The 20,394-nt window shown below is 56.7% G+C and overlaps 1 protein-coding gene across 2 annotated transcripts; it reads left to right on the top strand.

The window, feature by feature from the left end:
* The first annotated feature begins 354 nt into the window (after positions 1-354).
* On the top strand, positions 355-14,913 carry LOC147216510 (gap junction delta-2 protein-like). Of its 2 annotated transcripts, XM_086177183.1 has the most exons (3): positions 355-2,098; positions 3,110-3,166; positions 13,239-14,913. In XM_086177183.1, exons 1-3 carry the CDS (start codon positions 2,028-2,030, stop codon positions 14,101-14,103), a joined length of 993 nt encoding a protein of 330 aa, XP_086033309.1. In that variant the 5' UTR covers positions 355-2,027; the 3' UTR covers positions 14,104-14,913. The 2 variants fall into 2 exon arrangements, with proteins under 2 accessions (XP_086033309.1, XP_086033310.1); XM_086177184.1 differs by lacking the exon at positions 3,110-3,166.
* Positions 14,914-20,394: the final 5,481 nt, after the last annotated feature.

Below are 20,394 nucleotides of genomic sequence, written 5' to 3'. Positions count from 1 at the left end.
TTGGATCGGCCAATAAGCTGCCCTGTGATTGGTCCAGGGGGAGCCCCACCTCTTGCCCAATCACAGCAGGGACAGGCTCCTACCCCACCAATGCAGGGTGAGCACTGTAGATGATGAAGGAATGAATGAGTGAATGACTGAATGTTCCTGTTGTGTGTGTGTGTGTGTGTGTGTGTGTGTGTGTGTGTGTGTGTGTGTGTCATAATGAGGCCAGTATTCAGCTTGAAAGGCCTGTTTCTTTAACCAAAGCCAGAGGAGCTTCTCGAGGAGCTTCCCAAGAGGGGCTGCTGGGACTCACCGTCCGAAGGAACTAACCCACCGGTGTCCGTCGGTGACACGCCCCCCCCCCCCTCCAGAGTGGGCTGGGATGGAGGGGGGCGTCCCATCTCCACAGCACCACCATAAATCTGATGAAGGCAGCGCTCAATGTCACAGCAGGGGGGAGGAGGGGGGCAGGATGAGGAGATGGAGAGAAGAGGAGAGGAAATGGAGAAAGGGCAGGAGAGCTGGGTCAGCACGAGATAGCCTGTGCAGGAAGATGGAGACGGGGAGGGAATAGATGGATAGACGGGGGTGGAGCGGAGATGATTTGTAGCGGGGATGCGAGGAGGACAGGGAACGCCGGCTAGTTCCCGCACCGCAGGGAAAAGATGTGGAGGAGGGAGTCCGTGAACGCATCATGAGATGTAATATTCATCTGCCGTGGGGAACATGCAGCAGAACACAGCGGGCGCTTGTAAGCAGGAGTGAAGCGGAGATACGGTTAGCAGCTCAGGAGCACCTCGCAGAGAAGGCGGGAGAGGGAGGAGAGACCGGGAGGAGGGGGGGGGAGGTGTTGCATGCTGGCGGTGTGTGACAGAGATAGAGGAGGAGACCGGGAGCGCGCAGCGGCCACGGGGAGCCGGCGCTGAGAGCCAGCTAGCCGGGGAGACGGGAGATCTTCGGGAGCGAGGGGCGGGCGGAGGAGGGCCGAGCGGGGACGGGAGGTGATGGAGCCCGGGGACGGGAGGTGCAGGACGGCGTTTCCCCTCGGCTCGCCGCCGCACACCGGAGCCTGAGCGGCGGACGGCGCTGAGAAGGACGCACAGCAAGTCTGCAGCAAAGCGCCTGCCTGGATGCAGCAAGGCAGCTGATTTATTACCGAGGGGCCGGGTGGCAGCGCACGCCGGTGTGTGTGTGTGTGTGTGTGTGTGTGTGTGTGTGTGTGTGCGTGATGCTTGGGGCTGCAGGAGCCACCATTCCTCCAGTCATAAAGTGACATTCAGCAGGCTGGAGCCTCCAGCGCTGCTCAGAATCTAGGAAGGGAGCGAGTGTGTTTGTGGGCTTTTGTCTGCTCCAAGCGTGTGTGTGCCTTTGTTTACGGCGTGCGCGGCGAGGGCAGGCAGGAGGGAGGAGAAGGTGGTCGGTTCTACGCCCGGCAGAGAAGCAAGGGTGCAGCAAAGGCAAAGGCACAATGCAAGGACGAGTGGAGAGCGGCAGCGATGGCTGGGAGTGCAGCTGAAGTACCAGGAGCGCCCTGGGGGTAGGGAGGAGGACGGAGGAAGGGACGGGGGAAGAGGAGGAGGAGGAGCGGGAAGGAGCGAAGGGTCGAGGAGAGGGAAGCCAGGAAGAGAGAGAGAGGGAGATCATGGCTGTCATACGGTGAGCTATAGCATATGCTGTAGCGCAGAGCAGAGCGGTGCGGCAGGGGGAGGACAAGCATCACTGCACCGGGGGGAGGAGGAGGAGGAGGAGGAGGAGGAAGAGAGGAAGAGGGAGAGCCAAGGGGGAAGCGGTCAGACCAGCACCTCCTCCACCGGGAAGAGGTGCAGCTTGACGGGCCGGGGGGGCTCACACCACCGAGCCGGCATAGACTGGGACCAGAGCCAGGATCGGGACCGGGACCAGAGCCGGGACCAGAGCCGGGACCGGGACAGGGAGGGGGTCGGATGCTCCCCTGCGGCCCTGCGAGGAGGCGAGAGGAGCCCGACCGGGGAGAGAGGGGTCCGCTAGCTTTCTTCTGACAACCCTGACACCTCTCCATCACCATGGGGGAGTGGACCATCCTGGAGAGGCTGCTGGAGGCGGCGGTCCAGCAGCACTCCACCATGATCGGGAGGTAAGTCACACACACACACACACACACATCTCCCGCATCAGTGTGTGTGAAGCTTCTATTCCTCTGCTCCGTATCTGTGGTGGCTTCCTGGACATGTTACTGTACATCGATCAGCTGATGGTAACCCCCCCCCCCTTAGCTAAAGGATAATTGCAAATAACCAATCAATAATCAAGAGGTGAGTAAGCAGGTGTGGCGGGGAACCGCAGAATGCAGGGCTCTGAACTCGTGGAACTCCAAGAGAACATATGAGCTGGGCTCCTTCAGCGTCCTGGTCTTCTGCAGACTCTCACTCCCACCACCGTCCAGCCAGAAGCAGAATGCAGAGGCTGCTGGTGGAGCTGAAGAGCTTCAGTGAGCTTTGACTCTGACAGGCAGAGGAGACGCCATGGAGACATGGGGGGTCCACATCAGCTCAGTGATTAACCAATGCAAAAGTGTATTTTCAGGTGCATTTAGCACAAACCTCTGCTCCACTGGCTACTCCCATGTGTGTGTGTGTGTGTGTGTGTGTGTGTCACCTGGATGACTCTCACTGCATCACAGAGAGTCGATGTGGGCGTCATCGCACCAAACTCCATGGGTGGGGGGATCTGATTGGCCGTGTCCCCCCCAGCGGGGCCCCTGCCGCCGCCCCGCTGGGACGGAGACGTGCAAGCAGCAGCGCATGGCCGCCCGCCTGGAGATGCACTGAGCGTTAGCGTGAAGAGGCCGGGGTCCGGCCGCCTCGCGTGGAGGTCCCGCTCCGGCAGCTCTTTGGGGCCCCCAGATGTTTTCGGCCCGTCGTTCCGGTTCCCCGGAGACGTTCCGGTTCCCCGGAGACGACCGGGGGATCTGACCGTGGGCGGGGAGAGTAAGATCCCGGTTCGGCCCGCTGTGAAACAGCATTGAGAGGCAAGGGCAAGGAGGGTGGACATTTGTCACGCTAAAGAAAGTAGCTTCTGTGATCACCTGAGCTGGAAGCTGAGGAAAGGCTAATACGCCGGTCAATATTGGAATTACGTTCAACAGGTGGCCCGAAAAAGGAGACCAAAGGGATATCCGTGTTGCTCTCTTTCTGCTGGATATGTAAGTAGGCCACCGTTTGCTACCACGTTAGCCGTAACCACTTGATAAGCTAACCGCTAACTGTTGTGACCTTGTTCCTCGAGTCTTTCCGCCTCCTAGTGGTCAAAAAAAAAAAAAAAAAAAATCACGTAACGCGGCTTTCAAATCTCGTCCTGGCGGCAGAACTAACGTTCTAACGTTCCCCGCGGGGACCGTTGTGACACGGTGGAGCCACCGACACCGTTTCAGAGGCACAGAGGCAACTCTCAATTTGTCTGCTACCTCTTTCAGAAGCCCCAATGAGCCACGCCCTCTCCTTCTTCCTCTCCTTCGCCCAATTCGAGCTATTTGCCCATCACGCGCTTCGCTAGCGGAGAGGTTAGCTCAGCTACTGCGCTAAAATCACCCTTTTCCAAATTTCCCGAGCATGCAGGACATCAGCGGTGCTACTGTGCTGAATACAGCGACGGGCTCTGGTTTCCCTCAGACTGTGTTTGTCCTACGAGACGCTCAAGTTGACCCGAGGGGTTTAGCTGTAACATTAGCCATTTGCCGATGAGGTTTCCTCAACGGGCCGCTTGTCAAGTGCAATAGGAGCCAAGAAACGTAGTCGACGGAACTCCCTGTCCAGCGTTTGTAGGAGCAACAGGCTGCGGGTCCCTGCAGGCTCGCTTTTTGATCTCTTTTTGCAGGCCATTCTAATCAAATACCCGGCAATTCTCGGGGGGACAGAGCTGGAGCGATCCGCCATCGAGCCGTTGTCCGGACCTCGACAAAAACGTAGAACTAATCCAGATAAAGACTTGATTCCTTATCCTAAGCATGTGTCTGCATGGTCAGGAAATCAGTGACACGCAGCCATCTAGAGAATGTAAACAGTCCCTGTTGGATGTACCGGCAAGTTGGAGAATTGTTCACCACTGGCGCAGTGTTTACGCTGTACAGGTGCCTCGCAAAATGCCAACAAACCATCCCGCGCTTAAATTGCGTTTGGAGTCCAAATTGTTGCACTGACCTCTAAGGGTTGAAAGGTTCAAGTCTGCCGCGCAGCTGACGGCACCCGGCGGCGCCGTCAGCTGCGCGGGCCGTCGCATCTGTGAACGTAGCCAACTGTGCGGCAGTGTTGCACAGTTGTGTGTCGGCGTGCCGCGCCCCGGCGGCAGCGGCCGCAGCAAGCATGCAGCCACGGCCGGACGGCGGCGTCCGAAGAAGCTTTGCATGCCCGTGCCTGCAGCCGCTCCGAGAAGATGCCGTTCCAAAGAGCGGAACAGCCATGTCTCCCCGTGGCTGAAAACCTCTCCCTTGCATTCAAACTTTGGAACGCGGTTGCATGTCAGTTTCTGTTTGAACCCCTACCAACCTCCACCGCGAGACTAGGGCTCAGGGGACATTATGGGATGTCCAGCTGCGTTATCCAGCTACAATTAAGCTGCTTCTTAATTGTAGGTTTTAAGCTAACCTATGCCCCGGCATGGGGTCGATAATTATCCGAGCGCTCAAAAGACAGGGAGCAGCAGTGGCATAGGTTAGCTTAATGACGGCTTTTGGAGAAGCGCGGACCGAGTGATGCTTCTGTGCCTCTGACTAACCACGAGTGGCTCGCATACTAAGCTTTCACGTGTCCCGTGTGATTTCCGGCGTGGGTTCGCGGCCTGCATGGATCCCCACCGTCCCACAGGAGCCGCTGTCGGGTTGCGCCGACACCCCAACACCCGGCTACCTGCCCCGTCACCACCCGGGGACCCGGGACGGAGGTCCCGCTCCAACCGTTGCCCAAACACGGAGACGGCTAACACTGGCTTTACGACACAACGGGCTGATGCCTCGTACGTCCAGGTGAACCCGCTCCCACTTCTCGCAGGCCTTTGTGAGCTTGCGTTCTCTGACGGACACCTGCCTGCGAGGGCTCCGCGTGGAGGCGGTTCCACGCAGTTTAGACGCCGTCACAACGTCTTCCCTGCACCGTAGACGACCGAGCGCGACACTTGTCGGGCACCCGTTCGCCGTCCGGCGCCGTCGCAGCTCGTTACGTTCATAAAAGTAGGGGAAGAGCAACTCGGATCCGACGGCTCGGAAATCCGGGGCCGGAGGGTTTGCAGGAAACCCGCGGGGGACGAGGCTCATCAAAGTAAACGTCGACCAGAAAACAAGCCACGAGAATGTCCCTTTCCCTTCGGTGTCGATGGAGTTTACGCCGTTGGTTCTCAAGAACAACCCGACACGGCTCGGGGCGTCGCAGCCACGCAGCCCGGCCATCTGGAGCAGGAGACCGGGAAGCTCCGAGGAAGCCATTCTGACATGAGCTTCTGTGACAGGTCGTCTTAAGGAGATGAATATTTCAAGTCCCAACTTATCGCCCCCTTTTCAGGGAGGAAACCTCCCGCCGCTCCGTACGCTAAGCTTTTGTTTGTGGGACCGGATCATCTGCAGGAAGACAGGATGGGAACGCCAGTTGATGAGGACGCAGGGGGGAGCGGCCATGTTGTCTGGGTTGGAGACACTGACAGGAGGCAGAGCTGCAGAGGTGAAGATGTGGAGGTTCCTCTTTGGGAGAGACGAGGATGGAGGGAATCAGAAGGACGGCACATGGTAGATGTTGCGGGTGGAAGGATGCTGAGGTTGGAGCGGCCAGGCAGGAGGTCTAGAGGAAGACCAGAGAGGAGGCTCATGGATGGAGGGGAAGAGGACACTTGGAGGCAGATGGTTGGTTGTGGCCCATGTCCTCTTCATGGGTGGTGATTTCATCAAGCATGCAAAGATGGCCAGGCTAGCTGTAGCCATGTTAGCCATGTTAGTAAAAGCTCATCAAGCAGTAACTTAATCATGATAATATCCATTCCTAAGGCTTGAATAAACTGCCGGGTGGACCTGGACCTGGACCTGGACCTGTTCTCCAAGACGCTCGGCCGCTGTTGACAAATCACCTCAGCGGGGGGGAGGTGATTGATGGATGGAGCCGGCAGGTCAAGCTAATGCGGTTTTCCTGAGATTACACTGAGCCCGGGGGGGTCCACCAGGTGGATCCGTCCACTTTGCTGATTGCGGAGATATCAGCTCCTCCACGGGTGCAGACCCAAGGAGGAGCTCAGGAGGACAAAGAAAAAAATCCCAACCAAAAGTGTTGAGATGAACTTTGGACCTGACGGTGCCTTGGATCCACCTTCGCTGTCCTTACACTCAGTATTCTTCATGAGGATCTCTGGAACCACGGCTTCCTGCCGCAGAGCTCTCCTCATCGGCACACATGAATAGTGATTGTCCTCACCGAGTGCCGGGATGGAGTACAAGTACTGCACCCGCACTCCGATGGTGGCGCGGCGGCCGTGGCCGTATGCGTTCTGCACGTGCGGCGCTCAGGCTGCAACCACGAGCTCAAAGCGTGGAGCCTTCAGAGGCAGCAGGAAGTAAAGGTGCACACCTGGCGGCTCGGAGGCCAGGAGGAGGCGTGGATGTGCCTTCCTGCGGTGACATCAGAGCCTTTCTGAGAACAACTGGAGCAAAAAACAGGGTCTGAGAGGCGGAGATAATGGAGGGCCGAGTGATCCGGGAAGGACGGGGCGATGAGAGTCGGCAGATGGAGCGGAGATGTGATGCAGAAGAACAGGTGTGTTGCTCTGCAGAGCTGCAGATCTGTGTCAGAACTTCAGCGGGGCGACCCGTCGGCCGAGGACACGCTCGCACAAATCCGATTCTCCGGCTTGATGAGATTTCCTCCCGGCGCACACATCCTCCTGCTCGTCCGGGGCTCCGGAGGCCGGAGGAACCGAGCGCGGCAGGTGGGAAACCTCTGCTGCTTCGCTACATTTCTTCCACGTGCACCTTTGGGCTCCGGAGCAGCACCGTTCTGGCAGATGTTGCAGATGCTCCTCAGAGATGTCCAGGTGTCCCACTGCCTTCAGTCCCTTTCTCACCCCGGGAACCTCCTGCGGCTCCTCGAACCTTCTCAGGACCTCTCGGGTGCCTTGGGACAGCAGGAGAACCGGGAACCTCAGTTCCTAGAACCATCTTAGCCCAGGCTCCGAGGCAGGGTCTCCTCACGGTTCCGTGGGAACTCCTGGGAACTCCTTGGTGATTGGTGGAACTCATAAGCCACGCCCTTTCGCAGATACTTCTTGCAGAGTACCATTTTCAAAACCTATTGCAGTCCCCGGTCAGACGTTGTCTTCTGACAAAGCGGATCGAAGCAGCGAGAAACGGACCGGCCAGGAGGTCCAAGCTCGTCTGGTTTCTAAGGCAGAGGAACGTCTGCGTTTTGGCCTGAATAAGTGAGGGGTTAGCTAACGGCTGACCTCACCTGGTGAAGAAGTACAAGGAGAAGATAAAAACACGTCAGCCATCTGATAGCCGTGGTTATTGTCCCATGAAGGGACGGCGCGGCGGCAGCTTCACCTCCACTTCTTCTTCTTCTTTGCTGGTTTGTCTGTGCATGCGGAGCTGGAGGTGCTTGTTGTCGCCGCCGTCCCAACCGTGTGGAGCCGGACTGCAGGCCTTCACCTTGCGGACCATGAGTGTCCTGAGGAGCAGGAGTCCCCCTGCCGAGGATGCAGACGCCGCCTCTGTTTGGAGCAGCAACAGATGACGAGCTCCTCTTTAAAAATGGATGCAGATGCGAAGTGGAGTAGAAAATATCTCGCTCCTTAAAAATGCCCCGAAAACCCCACATCCCGCCGGCTAAAAGCACAAAAAGGCTCGGACGAGCGCGTTTGTTGCGCCGTCTCGGCCTAAATGGGCCAGGACGTCCGGGAAGAAGGCACCCCACTTTGAGGAGGCCGCCCGGTCCTCCCGAAATAGTCCGAGGACAAGAAGCTTCCGAGGACAAGAGGCGTCCTCAAGCGGCGACGCGTCTTCTGCAGCCCGCTGATGCTCTTTGACGGAGGAGAAGCCGCTCCAAAGGCAGACACTCAGAGGCTCGGGGGACGGATTCAAACACCTGCTGGTGCTTCAGGGTCTGCTGTGAGTGAACCCGGTGAAGGCTGGCGTCACTCCATATGTGGCCCGAGATCCAGGGGGAACAATCACAGCCAGGATACACTCCGGCGCTCGCGACCCTGACAGCAGGACAAGAAGGAGATGATGAGGGAAGGAACGAAGGAACGACGAAGGAAGGAACAAACAAACATACAAACAAACAAACAACAAACAAACAAACCAACTAAACGAGCAAACGTGTCTCCTCTGGTCCCAGAAGTCCTCTGCTGGAAGATGTTCTAAGTACCCAGGAGAAGTCTTCCTTGAGCCTGACAGACACTATCTGGACTTGAAGAAGGTCCTGGTTCCTCTCCTCTGGTACTCCATCAAACTGAGCTCAGCAGAAGACCGGGTCCCCTCGCTAATCCGCACATCTCGCTCTGATTCATGGAATAATCCAAAGCCAGCGGAGACGTGAAGGTGAGGATCCAGGCGGGACCCGCGGAGTCGGATGAGGCGGTTTAGCAAAACGCCTCCCTTCCGCTCGCTTCGGAGCGAAGGGTCACCTTTCTCGGCGGCGTTCGAATAAGCCCTTCAATGACGCCGGACGTCAACGTCTCCGAGCACGAAACACCAAGTCAGCTTTGGAGCGAGTCAAAGTATCTACATGAGAAAAAAGATAAAAAATCCATAATAGTGATCATCGTGATTATATAATAATTCTTAGCTCGTCTCAGATTTAGCGGCGCGGCTCATCTCCGCTGAGCTCCTCCTCCTCCGAGCCGAGGCCCGGACACTCAGCGCTCCTCAGATTAGCCTTCGGCCGCCATCGTCTCACAAATAACACGGCGGATTAAAGCGCCGACTCTCCGCCGACACTTTATCCTTCACCGAGGCTCCTGGCGGGGCCTCAGGAAGGTCCGGCTGACGCAGGGAGGAACGTTTGAAACTCCCTGGAAGTGGAACGGGGGATTAAACTGCCTCATCTGTGAGTCTTAATTCATCAGCAGCTCCGTCAGAGATCCATGGAGCTTATTAGCCTGCGCAGGATGGGGGGGTCCGGCATCATCCGCCCCGAGACCAACCTCAGGAAACATCAGCTGCACACACACACACACACACACACACACACACACACACACACACACACACACATCCATCAGGCACACACACCTGCACGTGTGTGTTCATCTCTGTAAATATCTGCAGTGCTTGTAAAAATGTATGTTTCTCCCGTTGCATCTGCCGCGGTGCTCGGGGGTCGGCGGCCGTCCCCAGGGGCCACCGCAGCAGATGCTGCATCACTGCATGCGAGTGTGTGTGTGTGTGTGTGTGTGTAAGCCTCGGAGACACACAACGCCAATATGTCCCTGTCAAAACACCAGCTGAAGAGCAGCGCTGAGGCAAACCATGGGTTTGCGCCACCGGCGGCGTCGCTATGGCAACGCAGCCTAAAAATGAGGATTTGGGCGAGAAGTTTGAGGGAAGGGGTCCTCCTCCGTCCCCGGACTCCAAACTCCTCTTCTTCTTGGCGCGGCCGGTCGTCATAGCGACACCGCATGAGACCGGCGTGACCCGGTTTCTCTGCGTGACAATCATGTGTGTGGAGCTTCTCAGCCACCCAGGTCACTCTTGCAGAGCTCTCGCTGAAATCTTCTCCTCGTGGCAACTGGACTTGAATGTCTTCACTCGAAGACGTGTCTTCTCTGATCCCAGAGGCTTCTTCAGCTCAGACAAGGACATTGAAGAGTGATTCTCTTTGGAGAACTCTGGTCGCAGGCGCCGCCGCAGCTCCGGACCTCTCCGGAGCCCCAGGAGGCACCAACGGGAATCGGACGGCCAACAGCGAGTCACTGTTTCCTCTGGTCCCGACACGACTGCCCGACTCGCTCCACAGCACCTTCTGGCAGCCTCAGAGGTGTCGGACAGCTCCTCCTGGTTGTAGCTCTTCCAGCCTGTCCTGTCCTGTAAAGCCCTTCAAAGCAGGAGCAACAGGACAACTGTGTGTGTGTGTGTTTGTGTGTGTGTGTGTGTGTGTGTGTGTGTGTGTGTGTGTGTGTGTCAGCCTGGTCCTCTGGCCAGGTCCGGCTCTGAGCTCCAGGCCCGGTCGTAAAGCTGCAGATGCAGCCCCCGGTCAGGAGCAGATATCTGCACTCCTGACGTGGAGGAACTGCAGATGAGGGCGGCAGCGAAGCCTGATCTGCGCTGGTCAGCAGCAAACATGGCCGCTGCGGCAAACGTGGCCGCTGCCACCGAGATGTTTCCTGGGGTTCGGCAGGAGAGTCGCTCCACGGCGACGGTCATCGCGGTGCGTTCAGGGCAAATGGGAATTTGCCTGATTGACCCTCTTGAGCTGCGACATCCTGCAGGAAGTGCTGATTGTCCCTCACCCTCTGGTGACCGGTGCAGTGTGTGTGTGTGTGTGTGTGTATTACCCCCCTGGTTTGAAACTTTGAGGAGTGCATCTTCTTGACTCAGCAGAACGTCCCGCTCTTCACTTTCTGCAGCGCCCACGGCATCGGGGGATATTTAAAATTCCAAACCCTTTGTTTTTTCATCATTAACAGGGGTTATTGAACGTTCTGCAGGTTCGGTGGGGGGTCGGGGGGGCTGGAGGCTGGGGGCTGAAGGCTGGGGGGGGGGTGATGCCCAGATCTCCTCTCAAGCACAGTATTGGCTTGTTAAAAACCCTGCCGTTTGCAGATAACCCTCCTTCACTGCTTCCTGCTCACGCAGCAATCCGCCACGTGCTGATTATCCAGCAGTAAGACACACACACACACACACACACACTGATTCACAAAGTAAATGATCCAATGGGTGCACCTGATTAGGATCCAAACGGCCCGGCAGAGGAAACAAGTGGAGTGTGTCGACACTCACGGAGCCACACACTCCCTAACCGCAACCGTCAGATCATCGATCAGCACGATTGATGATGGCGAGGCAATCAGTGTGTGTGTTTGTGCATGTGTGTATGTGTGTGTGAGTGTGTGTGTGTGTGTGTGTGTGTGTGTGTGTGTGTGTGTGTGTGTGCGGCTCCTTGCCGAGGAGCCGGAGACCAAGTCCTGACCGGGGACAGATTGGTGCAGACGCTGGTCCTGCAGAGCTTCAATCTCAGCCCAGAGGAGGAGGCGGGGCGGGGTTAGCGGTTAGCGGCTAGCAGTAAATGGTTAGCAGTTAGCAGTTAGCAGCAGGTCGGTGGAGCGCGGGAGACGAGGGTCGACTTGGATCGGTGAACGGATGCAGATCTTCAAAGAGGTCATTGTGGAGGAGGGTTGTTGTTGTAACCAAAGACCTCCAGCCGCTGGACGAGGGCAGATGGAGGAGAAGAGCGAGGATCTTCTCCCTGCGAGCAGGAGCTGCAGAGCTGCTCAGCCTCGGCACCACCGAGACTTAGTGACATTTAGTTAATGCTATTATGACGTGGATATAATCCCTGGCATCAGAGCTGCAGGCCTCTCACACACACACACACACACACACACACACACGCACACACACACACACACACACACACACACACACACAGAGTCCACACCTTCTAGCATTTCATACATCCTTTCACCAACAGCCTCCAGAGCTGAAGTCCACAAGGAGCAGCTTCTTCTACTTCCTGATTCTCCTCCTCCTCTGGGCTGCTTCCTTCTGAACCTGAGCCTCTCCGTCCCTCCAAATCTTCTCAGTGTGACTTTATCTCCAGAACATCTACCATGTGGTGTCCCTCTGATCCTCTCCATCCACTCCCAAGAGGAACCTCCACTCCTTCCCCTCTGCCGCCTCCAGCTCTGCCTCCTGTCTTCTCCACAGTGTCTCCAGACCAGACATCGTGTCTGCTCTCGCCTCCGACTTTTCCACCTTCTGGCTGGTGCTCTTCTCTCCAAACCTTCTCGCACACGTTCCCCCACCTCTTCTCCACCCTCAGCACTTAAACTCCTCCACCTTCTTCATCTCCGCTCCCTGCAGCTTCACTCTTCTTTGGTTCCTCTCATTCACCCATGTATTCTGTCTAGATGTTCCTCCACCTGCTCCCTGACCTCACCATCAGTAGTATCTTCAAACTCCGCATCGCGAGGAGACGATCCCTGGAGATCGGCCCTCCCGTCAAACCTCCTGTCAGTGAGCAGTGAAGGAACGCCAGGAGAAAATGAGAAGATCAGAAGAAGGTCCGACCTGAGCCTCGAGGTGCCTCCACCCTCCGGAGGACAAAAGAGGCCCGGACGCCTTTTTGCCGCCACATTTTGCGTCGGCTGCGAGTCAGCGGAGCGAGTCGGCTGGCAGCTGCTGCTAGCAAACACACACACACACACACACCACACACCACACACTCACACACATTTTTGCCATTTTACATGAGTCTCACACACACACACACACAAAGGCAAAGGCTCTGCTCACAGGTGGAGCAGGAAGTCCTGCAGCGACGCTCTGCTGTGTTTCCCAGGGTGTGTTTCCAGGACCTCCACTTTCAGGCCAGAACTTTCACCATCAGGACTTCAAAATGTCTCTGTTGGTTCAGCCTGAGGCTCAGCTGGTCGGCCTCTGCTGCCGCACTGCCGGGACTTGTTCGCAGGTTGCTTCAGTAAACAGCTGTAGGAAGGTATGTGTGTGTGTGTGTGTGTGTGTGTGTGTGTGTGTGTGTGTGTGTGTGTGTGTCACCCCATTAAAACACCAAGTATGTAACATGTGAATGAGATCAGGGTTGTAATTTTCCATCCCGGTGTTTGGGGGGGGGGGGGGGGGTCGATGGAATGAGTGTGTTTTTAGTCACTGCTCCTCCATGCTGCCTTCTGCACATCTGCTGCATTCTAGCATAAACCCCAGACCCTGGAGATACATAGGCCTCCATTAGAAGGAGCTGAGGAGCTGAGGCGCCCCCCCCCCCCAGCCCCTCCTGCACCCCCCCCCCCCCCCCCCCCCCCCCGGCCGTCCACACCTCTGGAATAGATGGGCCACCTTCCCCCATCGAGGCTCAGCTGCTTTCATGGTTCTTTAGGAGACAACCAGGCTGTGACAGAGGAGGTGACCCTGCTCTGAACACACACACACACACACACACACACACACACACACACACACGTGTGTGTCTCTTCTCCAAGGAGCCGCAGCAGCAGCAGCAGCTCCACCCCAACCCCCCTGCAGATGCCTCCTCCTGATCCCCCCCCCCCGTCCCGTCTGTGTGCAGGATCCTGCTGACGGTGGTGGTGATCTTCAGGATCCTGATCGTGGGCATCGTGGGTGAGAAGGTGTACGAGGACGAGCAGATCATGTTCATCTGCAACACCATGCAGCCGGGCTGCAACCAGGCCTGCTACGACAAGGCCTTCCCCATCTCGCACATCCGCTACTGGGTCTTCCAGATCATCCTGGTGTGCACGCCCAGCCTGTGCTTCATCACCTACTCCGTGCACCAGTCGGCCAAGGCCCGCGACCGCAGCTACTCGCTGCTGCACCCCTACATGGATCACCACGGCCACGGCCACCACGGCCGCCACCACGACCACCACGCCCGCAAGCTCCACTCGCGCAACGTCAACGGCATCCTGGTGCACCCGGACAGCGGCAAGGAGGACCACGACTGCCTGGAGGTCAAGGAGATCCCCAACGGGCCGCGGGGGCTCCCGCAGACGCACAAGAGCGCCAAGGTGCGGCGGCAGGAGGGCATCTCCCGCTTCTACGTCATCCAGGTGGTGTTCCGCAACGCGCTGGAGATCGGCTTCCTGGCGGGCCAGTACTTCCTGTACGGCTTCAACGTGCCGGGCATGTTCGAGTGCGACCGCTACCCCTGCGTGAAGGAGGTGGAGTGCTACGTGTCGCGGCCCACCGAGAAGACCGTCTTCCTGGTCTTCATGTTCGCCGTCAGCGGCATCTGCGTGCTGCTCAACCTGGCCGAGCTCAACCACCTGGGCTGGAGGAAGATCAAGACGGCCATCCGGGGGGTTCAGGCCCGCCGGAAGTCCATCTGCGAGGTCCGCAAGAAGGACGTGTCTCACCTGTCCCAGGCCCCCAACCTGGGCCGGACCCAGTCCAGCGAGTCCGCCTACGTCTGACGACTCGCTTCCCCTCGTCCGTCGCCGTCGGACCCCTTCTTTCGCCGGCCTCCGCGCGCATGCCGCCGCCGCCCACGCGCACGCGTCGGCACGTGCCAGAGGTGAGCCGGCGTCACCGGGACGGACGGACGGGCGGCGACGAGCGCCCTTTGCTGATCGCCGTCGGGGGAATTGAACCTGAAACTGGACGTGGTCTTTGACCCCCCGCCGCCGCCTGGCGTCTCCCCGCCGCTCGCTGGAGTCCGACACCGCCGACCCCAGTCAGGTGACCCTCGCTTCTCAGAGCCAACCGCAGGCCGTCAATAACGCGTGTGTGTCAGAGTGTGTGAGCGTGTGTGTGTGTGTGTGTGTGCGAGTTCCATCCAGACCTTTTCAGGAAACCACATGCCGGCGTTTGCCAAATCCAAGGTACTGTACTGGACCCCGTCCGTCCCTGCACGCCGCGGCGGGCCCTGGAGGAGGCGGGGCCTAATGAAGAATAATCATAGATCGCCAGCTTTAAGAATATGTATTATTAACTTTGCTCTTTGCCCCCCCCCCCCCCCCCCCCCCCCCGATGGACTGACCGAGGCATGTGAACGAAGCATTTAAAGAGCGGACACACATTTACCCGGTGTGACTTTACAGAGGAGAGTTTGATTCCTTTGCATCCCTGAAATGTATTACTCAGCATGCGTTAAAGACCAATAGATGAATAAATAAAGGAATGAACAAACAGGAAGTGAATCCCTGGAGGCGCCGACCCGCAGCAATAATAAGAGACAGGACGTGAAAAGACATGAAATATATATGTGAATAAATTATTATGCAAACAGCGTCTTCTGGCTCTGCGGGATTTTTTAAATAACTCACCAAGATGTCTGTTTACGTATATAAGGATACATATACATGTGAATATATATGTATATATATTCAGTACACGCTGAAAGTATCTGTCGTTCATCAAATACTACTTTGTTGAAGTACTTCTATTTCCAGCGGTCTTCAAATGTACTTGACTCAGCAGGAAGTACTAGATGGAAGTGTCGAGGTTCTCTGGTGCGTCTTCCCACCAGAACCCTGCAGCTAAATGGACCCGGGCGGAGAGGACGGTAGCTTTAGCACGGTCGCTACGCGGTTGCTATGGCAACGTTTGCGACGGAGCCGCTCCATCAATCGTGAACTCCACTGCGGTGAGGAGGAAGGAGGTCAGGAGGTGCATCTGACAGGAGGACAGTATGAAGGTGTGGAGGCCACATGCAGACAGGCTGCCACTGGAGTGACTGACATCACTGTGTGTGTGTGTGTGTGTGTGTGTGTGTGTGTGTTGGGGGACCTTTTAACATTATTAAAGCTGCGGTGGGAGCAGCGGCATGCAGCTGTGTCCCGGGAACACAAAGAGCCCAGCGGGAGGTGAGGAAGAGGAGGGCGGGTGATGAAGGTTTGATGGAGCTGATGGTCGGGGGGGGGGCGAAGGGGGGGTCACTCATTGGCTGAAAGGACACACCTCGCCATGATTGATGCATCGCAGCGTGTGATGTCTGCTCACATCTCACACACACACAGTCAATATCTGGCTAAAACAAAAGCACGCAAGGCGGAGGGTGGAGCTGGGCCGGTTGCCGTGGTGACAGGAGGCCAGTAATGATGGAAAACTTCCAGGCCAGAAGTTTAAACCTACTCCCAGTTCTCCTCCACTCTCTCTCTCTCTCTCACACACACACACACACACGCACACACACACACACACACACACACACACACCTTGGCCAAGGTCTATGTCATTTGTTCAGAATTCAATGGAATCAACAGAGCTGTTCTGCCGTGGCGGACAATTAAACCCACAGCAGAGGGTCAGCAGGAAATGTGTGTGTACATATATACAGTGTGTGTGTGTGTGTGTGTGTGTATGTGTGTGTGTGTGTGTGTACATGCAGTATACATATATATCATCCTCCTTCACCGGTCTTTTCACACAATTAATAACAAATGGGTTTTTAATCCAGGTTAATCCAAATGAATCCAACGCGGCCTGGAGATTAATCTGCTGTGCAGAGAAGCAGCGCAGGTCTCTGGAGGAACAAGACGAGGACAGAAGAAGAGAAGAAGAAGAAGAGAAGAGAAGAGAAGAGAAGTGCTAACAGTAGTGATGATAGTAGTAGCCATGTTGTTTTGCAGCAGTGCTGTTTCTGTCAGCAGATTGCTTCCGGTTGCCATGCCGACCGCAGGGTTCACCCTGCCTCCTAATCAGAGCTCCGTCTGCTCGCTGACCTTCATCGTGATGCTCCTCCTCCTCCTCCTCCTCCTCCTGGGCTGCAGGTGGAGGCCCCGTCTCTGCAGGTCTTGGACCTTCATCCTGTTCCATCTACACCTCCTCCACCTTCCCTCCTGTCTCCCTGACGACAGGTGCTGTTGGAGGTCCTGCTGCGACGCCGCCCTTATTGATCATCTGCTGATCCATGGCTTTTCTAATCACCCATCTACTGATTATCAGTAGAAATGCCTTTCCTCCTCCTCCTCCTTCCCTTCCTCCTCCTAAAGAACTGAGACCCTCCAGCCTCTGCCTTCACCTGCCACAATAGTGCTGACATCTCACATGCACTGTGAGCTCCGCGCCTGTGTGTGTGTGTGTGTGTGTGTGTGTGTGTTCTATCTGACTGTGCTCTCTGAACGTTCTCCAGCCTTGAGGCCTTGAGAAGGTTGGTGTCCCGACCGTCCTCGCTGTGAGGTGAGGAACATCAACCAGGACGCTGGAGGACAAGATCCAGCCGTGACATTGAGGTTTTTGACCTTCAGCTGCGTCGCCGCGGTAACGCAGGACGTGCAGGTGGAGGAGGACGTTCCTCCAGCCAGAAGTCATTTAGCAGAAGTGTGTGTGTGTGTGTGTGTGTGTGTGTGTGTGTGTGTGTGTGTGTGTGTGTGTGAGAGAGAGAGCACGCAGGAGCAAAAGATTCCTCTGAATCCATGGCCCGGAACACACACACACACACACACACACACACACACACACACACACACACACACACACACACACACACAGGCTTATGGCAGGGCAGCATTCCTGCACAAACCAGTTTCTGCTGATTTTCTTTTCCTTCTGTCTCATCAGCCAAGGCTGGGGTGAAGGTGAGTGTGTGTGTGTGTATGTGTGTCCATGGGTATGTGTTCACCTTGCAAAGGCATGGGGTGGGCCTGTGCACTAACTCACACACACACACACACACACACACACACACACAAACACACACACACACATTTAAACTCAACAAGCGAGTGAAGCTGACAACCCTGAGAAAACATGGTGTGTGATGCCTGGAACGCGTTCATCACACAGCTGGGGGGGGTGACGGGGGGGGTGACGGAGGCGGGGGGGGGTTGATGTGGACGTTTGGGGGTCACAGTTTGGAGGCTGCAGGGTGGGGGGGTGATTGGTGGGCAGGTCCGTTTGGTACAGCGCCCTCTGCTGGAGGCTTCAGGAACTGCAGCTACCACATGGAAACCACACCGGGTGGGGGGGGCCTTCCGTCCTTCCCTCCTTCCCTCCATCCCTCCATTCCTCCATCCCTCCTTCCGTCCTTCCGTCCTTCCGTCCTTCCCTCCTTCCCTCCTTCCCTCCATCCCTCCATTCCTCCATCCCTCCATCCCTCCTTCCCTCCTTCCCTCCTTCCGTCCTTCCCTCCTTCCCCCCCACAGGTAGGTCACCTGCAGACTCACAGAGGAATCAAACGCCAGGTGACCTGAACCTCCAGCTCAGCATGGAGGTCGTCGCTGCTCTCATCCATCCAGCCGTCCGTCCGTTTACTTTGAGGTTAGAAGAAAATACATCCACACACACACAGACCGACTCTGGTTAACTGTGTGTGAGTGTGTGTTTTGTTGAATGTATGTCTTTGAGTCCTCCTGGGGTTTGGGTCCTCCTAGATGCCCTCCTCCTCTCCTCCTCCTCCTCCTCTCCATCTCTTCATGCTCTTCCTCCTCTCCTCCTCTTCCTCACCCCTGAAGGTCGTCCTTCTGCTGCTGATTCAACGCCATGGTGACATCATGGCTCTACAGACCTTTTCCAATTAGCACCTCTCAGCAGCATCCTGGTTGAGTGTGTGTGTGTGTGTGTGTGTGTGTGTGTGTGAGAGACTTTCCACCTGAGAAGTACACGAAAGCCTGTGTACTCAGGAGGAGGAGGAGTGTGAAAACGCTCGACAGCCGAGCGAGCGGCGTCTATTTTTACGGCGTCGGTGGGCAGTGAACGCACCGCCGTGCCTCACAGTGAACACCTTCTGGATGAGGTCATCCAGCCGGGCCCACGTGGACCTCAGAGGGCAGCAGGTCCTGCCACCTTCTGCGGCTTCTGCTCCTACGTCAGAAGGCTCCGGGTCCTCTCTCCGCTGAAGCTCCAGCTGTCTGAGCAGAGTTCCTCCACGTTCTCCTGTGTTCTTCACAGAAATGACACAGTGAGTGAAGGAATGAGAGGTATGTGAGCGTCTCGCCCCACTGCCATATATGGAGTGGGCGTGGCCTCCTGCCCCCCCGGCCTCCAGATGTTGCTGCAGAGCAGAAGGCTCCTGGTGGTCCTGGTGGGTCCTGGTGGGTCCTGGTGGGTCCTGGTGGGTCCTGGTGGGTCCTGGTGGCCCACCGGCAGAAGAAAACCTGTGCTGGTCTGGGAGCTTTGAGAAGGCAGGCTCGTCCCCTCACGGCGGCGCCATGACAGCGACACCTATGTCACCCTGGCGACAGTCTCCATGGCAACCAGGAGCAACATCTGGACACCCAAGGCCGCCGCCAAAGTTGTGACTCAAGAAGAGCACACACACACACACACACACACACACACACACACACACACACACACACGGATACATACATACACACACACACACTCAGAAGAACACAGGGGCTCATTCACATGAAGAATTTGTCATCTGTGCTGCTCCCCACATCTACATGATCCACACGCTGAATAAGATTTTCCATGTTCCCACACAGTCTCACACACACACACAAACACACACACACAAACACACACACACACAAACACACACACACACACACAGATATCTGCCATTTGGTTTAACAAGAACACCACCCCCATCGGATTTCCACCATGTCAAAGAAACCACTGCATTCCACACGGCTGTCTGGGAGCTTCTCACACAACCATCACCTCGCACACACACACACACACACACACACACACACACAGTGTGAGTGTGTTAGTGTGTTAACCCTGTGCTGCTGACGTGAGTCCCCTCAGAATCACAGGCTGATAAAAAGAACCATGAAAGGGTTTGTGGTTATCTTGGACCCGCCCATCTGTGTGTGTGTGTGTGTGTGTGTGTGTGTGTGTGTGTGTGTGTGTATGTGTCAGAGGTAATAATGTGATTAATCTGAGCTTATTATTGTAGTGATGTGCAGGTTTCTGTGGCTCCTCTGAGCTGATGGGCTCCTCATCGCAGGGAGAAGACAAGGACAAAGATGGGACAAGGACAAGTGAGCTGAGGGCCAGCAAGGTCCTGAGCTCCTGAACATCTTGAGCTCCAGACCATCTTGAGCTCCAGACCATCCTGAGCTCCAGACTGTCCGACGCTCTTGAACATCTTGAGCTCCAGAGCTCCAGGCCGAGGAGAGAACAGGCCTCGGCAGTGAGTCAGGCAATCATTAACTCTGTGGCGCTCACATATCAGGCCTGGGAGGGGAGTGACGTGGAACTGACACACACACACACACACACACACACACACACACACACTTGTTGTACCACCTGGACGGTGACTTTGCACCCTCTGGCCGTGGCGCCGCCCTGAGCAGACGGACTCGCCCGTCCACGCTGAAGCGCCCTGGAGGGAGGGGCTCGCTCTCGCTCTTTCTCCGTTGCCATGGGAACCACCAGGATCTGAACCCGAGCGGCAGCAGTGAACACACACACACACACACACACACACACACACACACACACACACACACACACACACACACCTCGGTCGGCGGCAGGACTGTGATTGTTTATTTTGCAACTGCGGTGGGGAAGGAGGGCAGTGTGTGTGTGTGTGTGTGTGTGTGTGTGTGTGTGGAGTCTCCTTATCAGCGGTGTGTTGTTCATGTCGGGGCAGTGAAACAATGGCGCCCCCCCCCTCCCGTTCCTCCGCTCCGCGGCGGAGCCGAGCATTCCTCCCGGTGACCGCAGCAGGATCCCCGGTCACATGGGCTCTTTTTCCTGCCTTCCTTCTCCTAAATAAGGCCTTGGAGTTGCGTGGGAGGCGGCGGAGGAAGAGGCGGAGCCCGCGTGAAACCAGAGGCCCGCGGGCGTGTCTTCTCCCC

The sequence above is a fragment of the Fistularia commersonii genome, chromosome 29, assembly GCF_037954325.1.
Source record: "Fistularia commersonii isolate RoL2024-O1a breed Wild chromosome 29, RoL_Fcom_v1.0, whole genome shotgun sequence".
Taxonomy (NCBI): domain Eukaryota; kingdom Metazoa; phylum Chordata; class Actinopteri; order Syngnathiformes; family Fistulariidae; genus Fistularia; species Fistularia commersonii.
The sequence above is the reverse complement of the archived record's forward strand: the minus strand, read 5'-3'. Positions and strand labels throughout refer to the sequence as shown.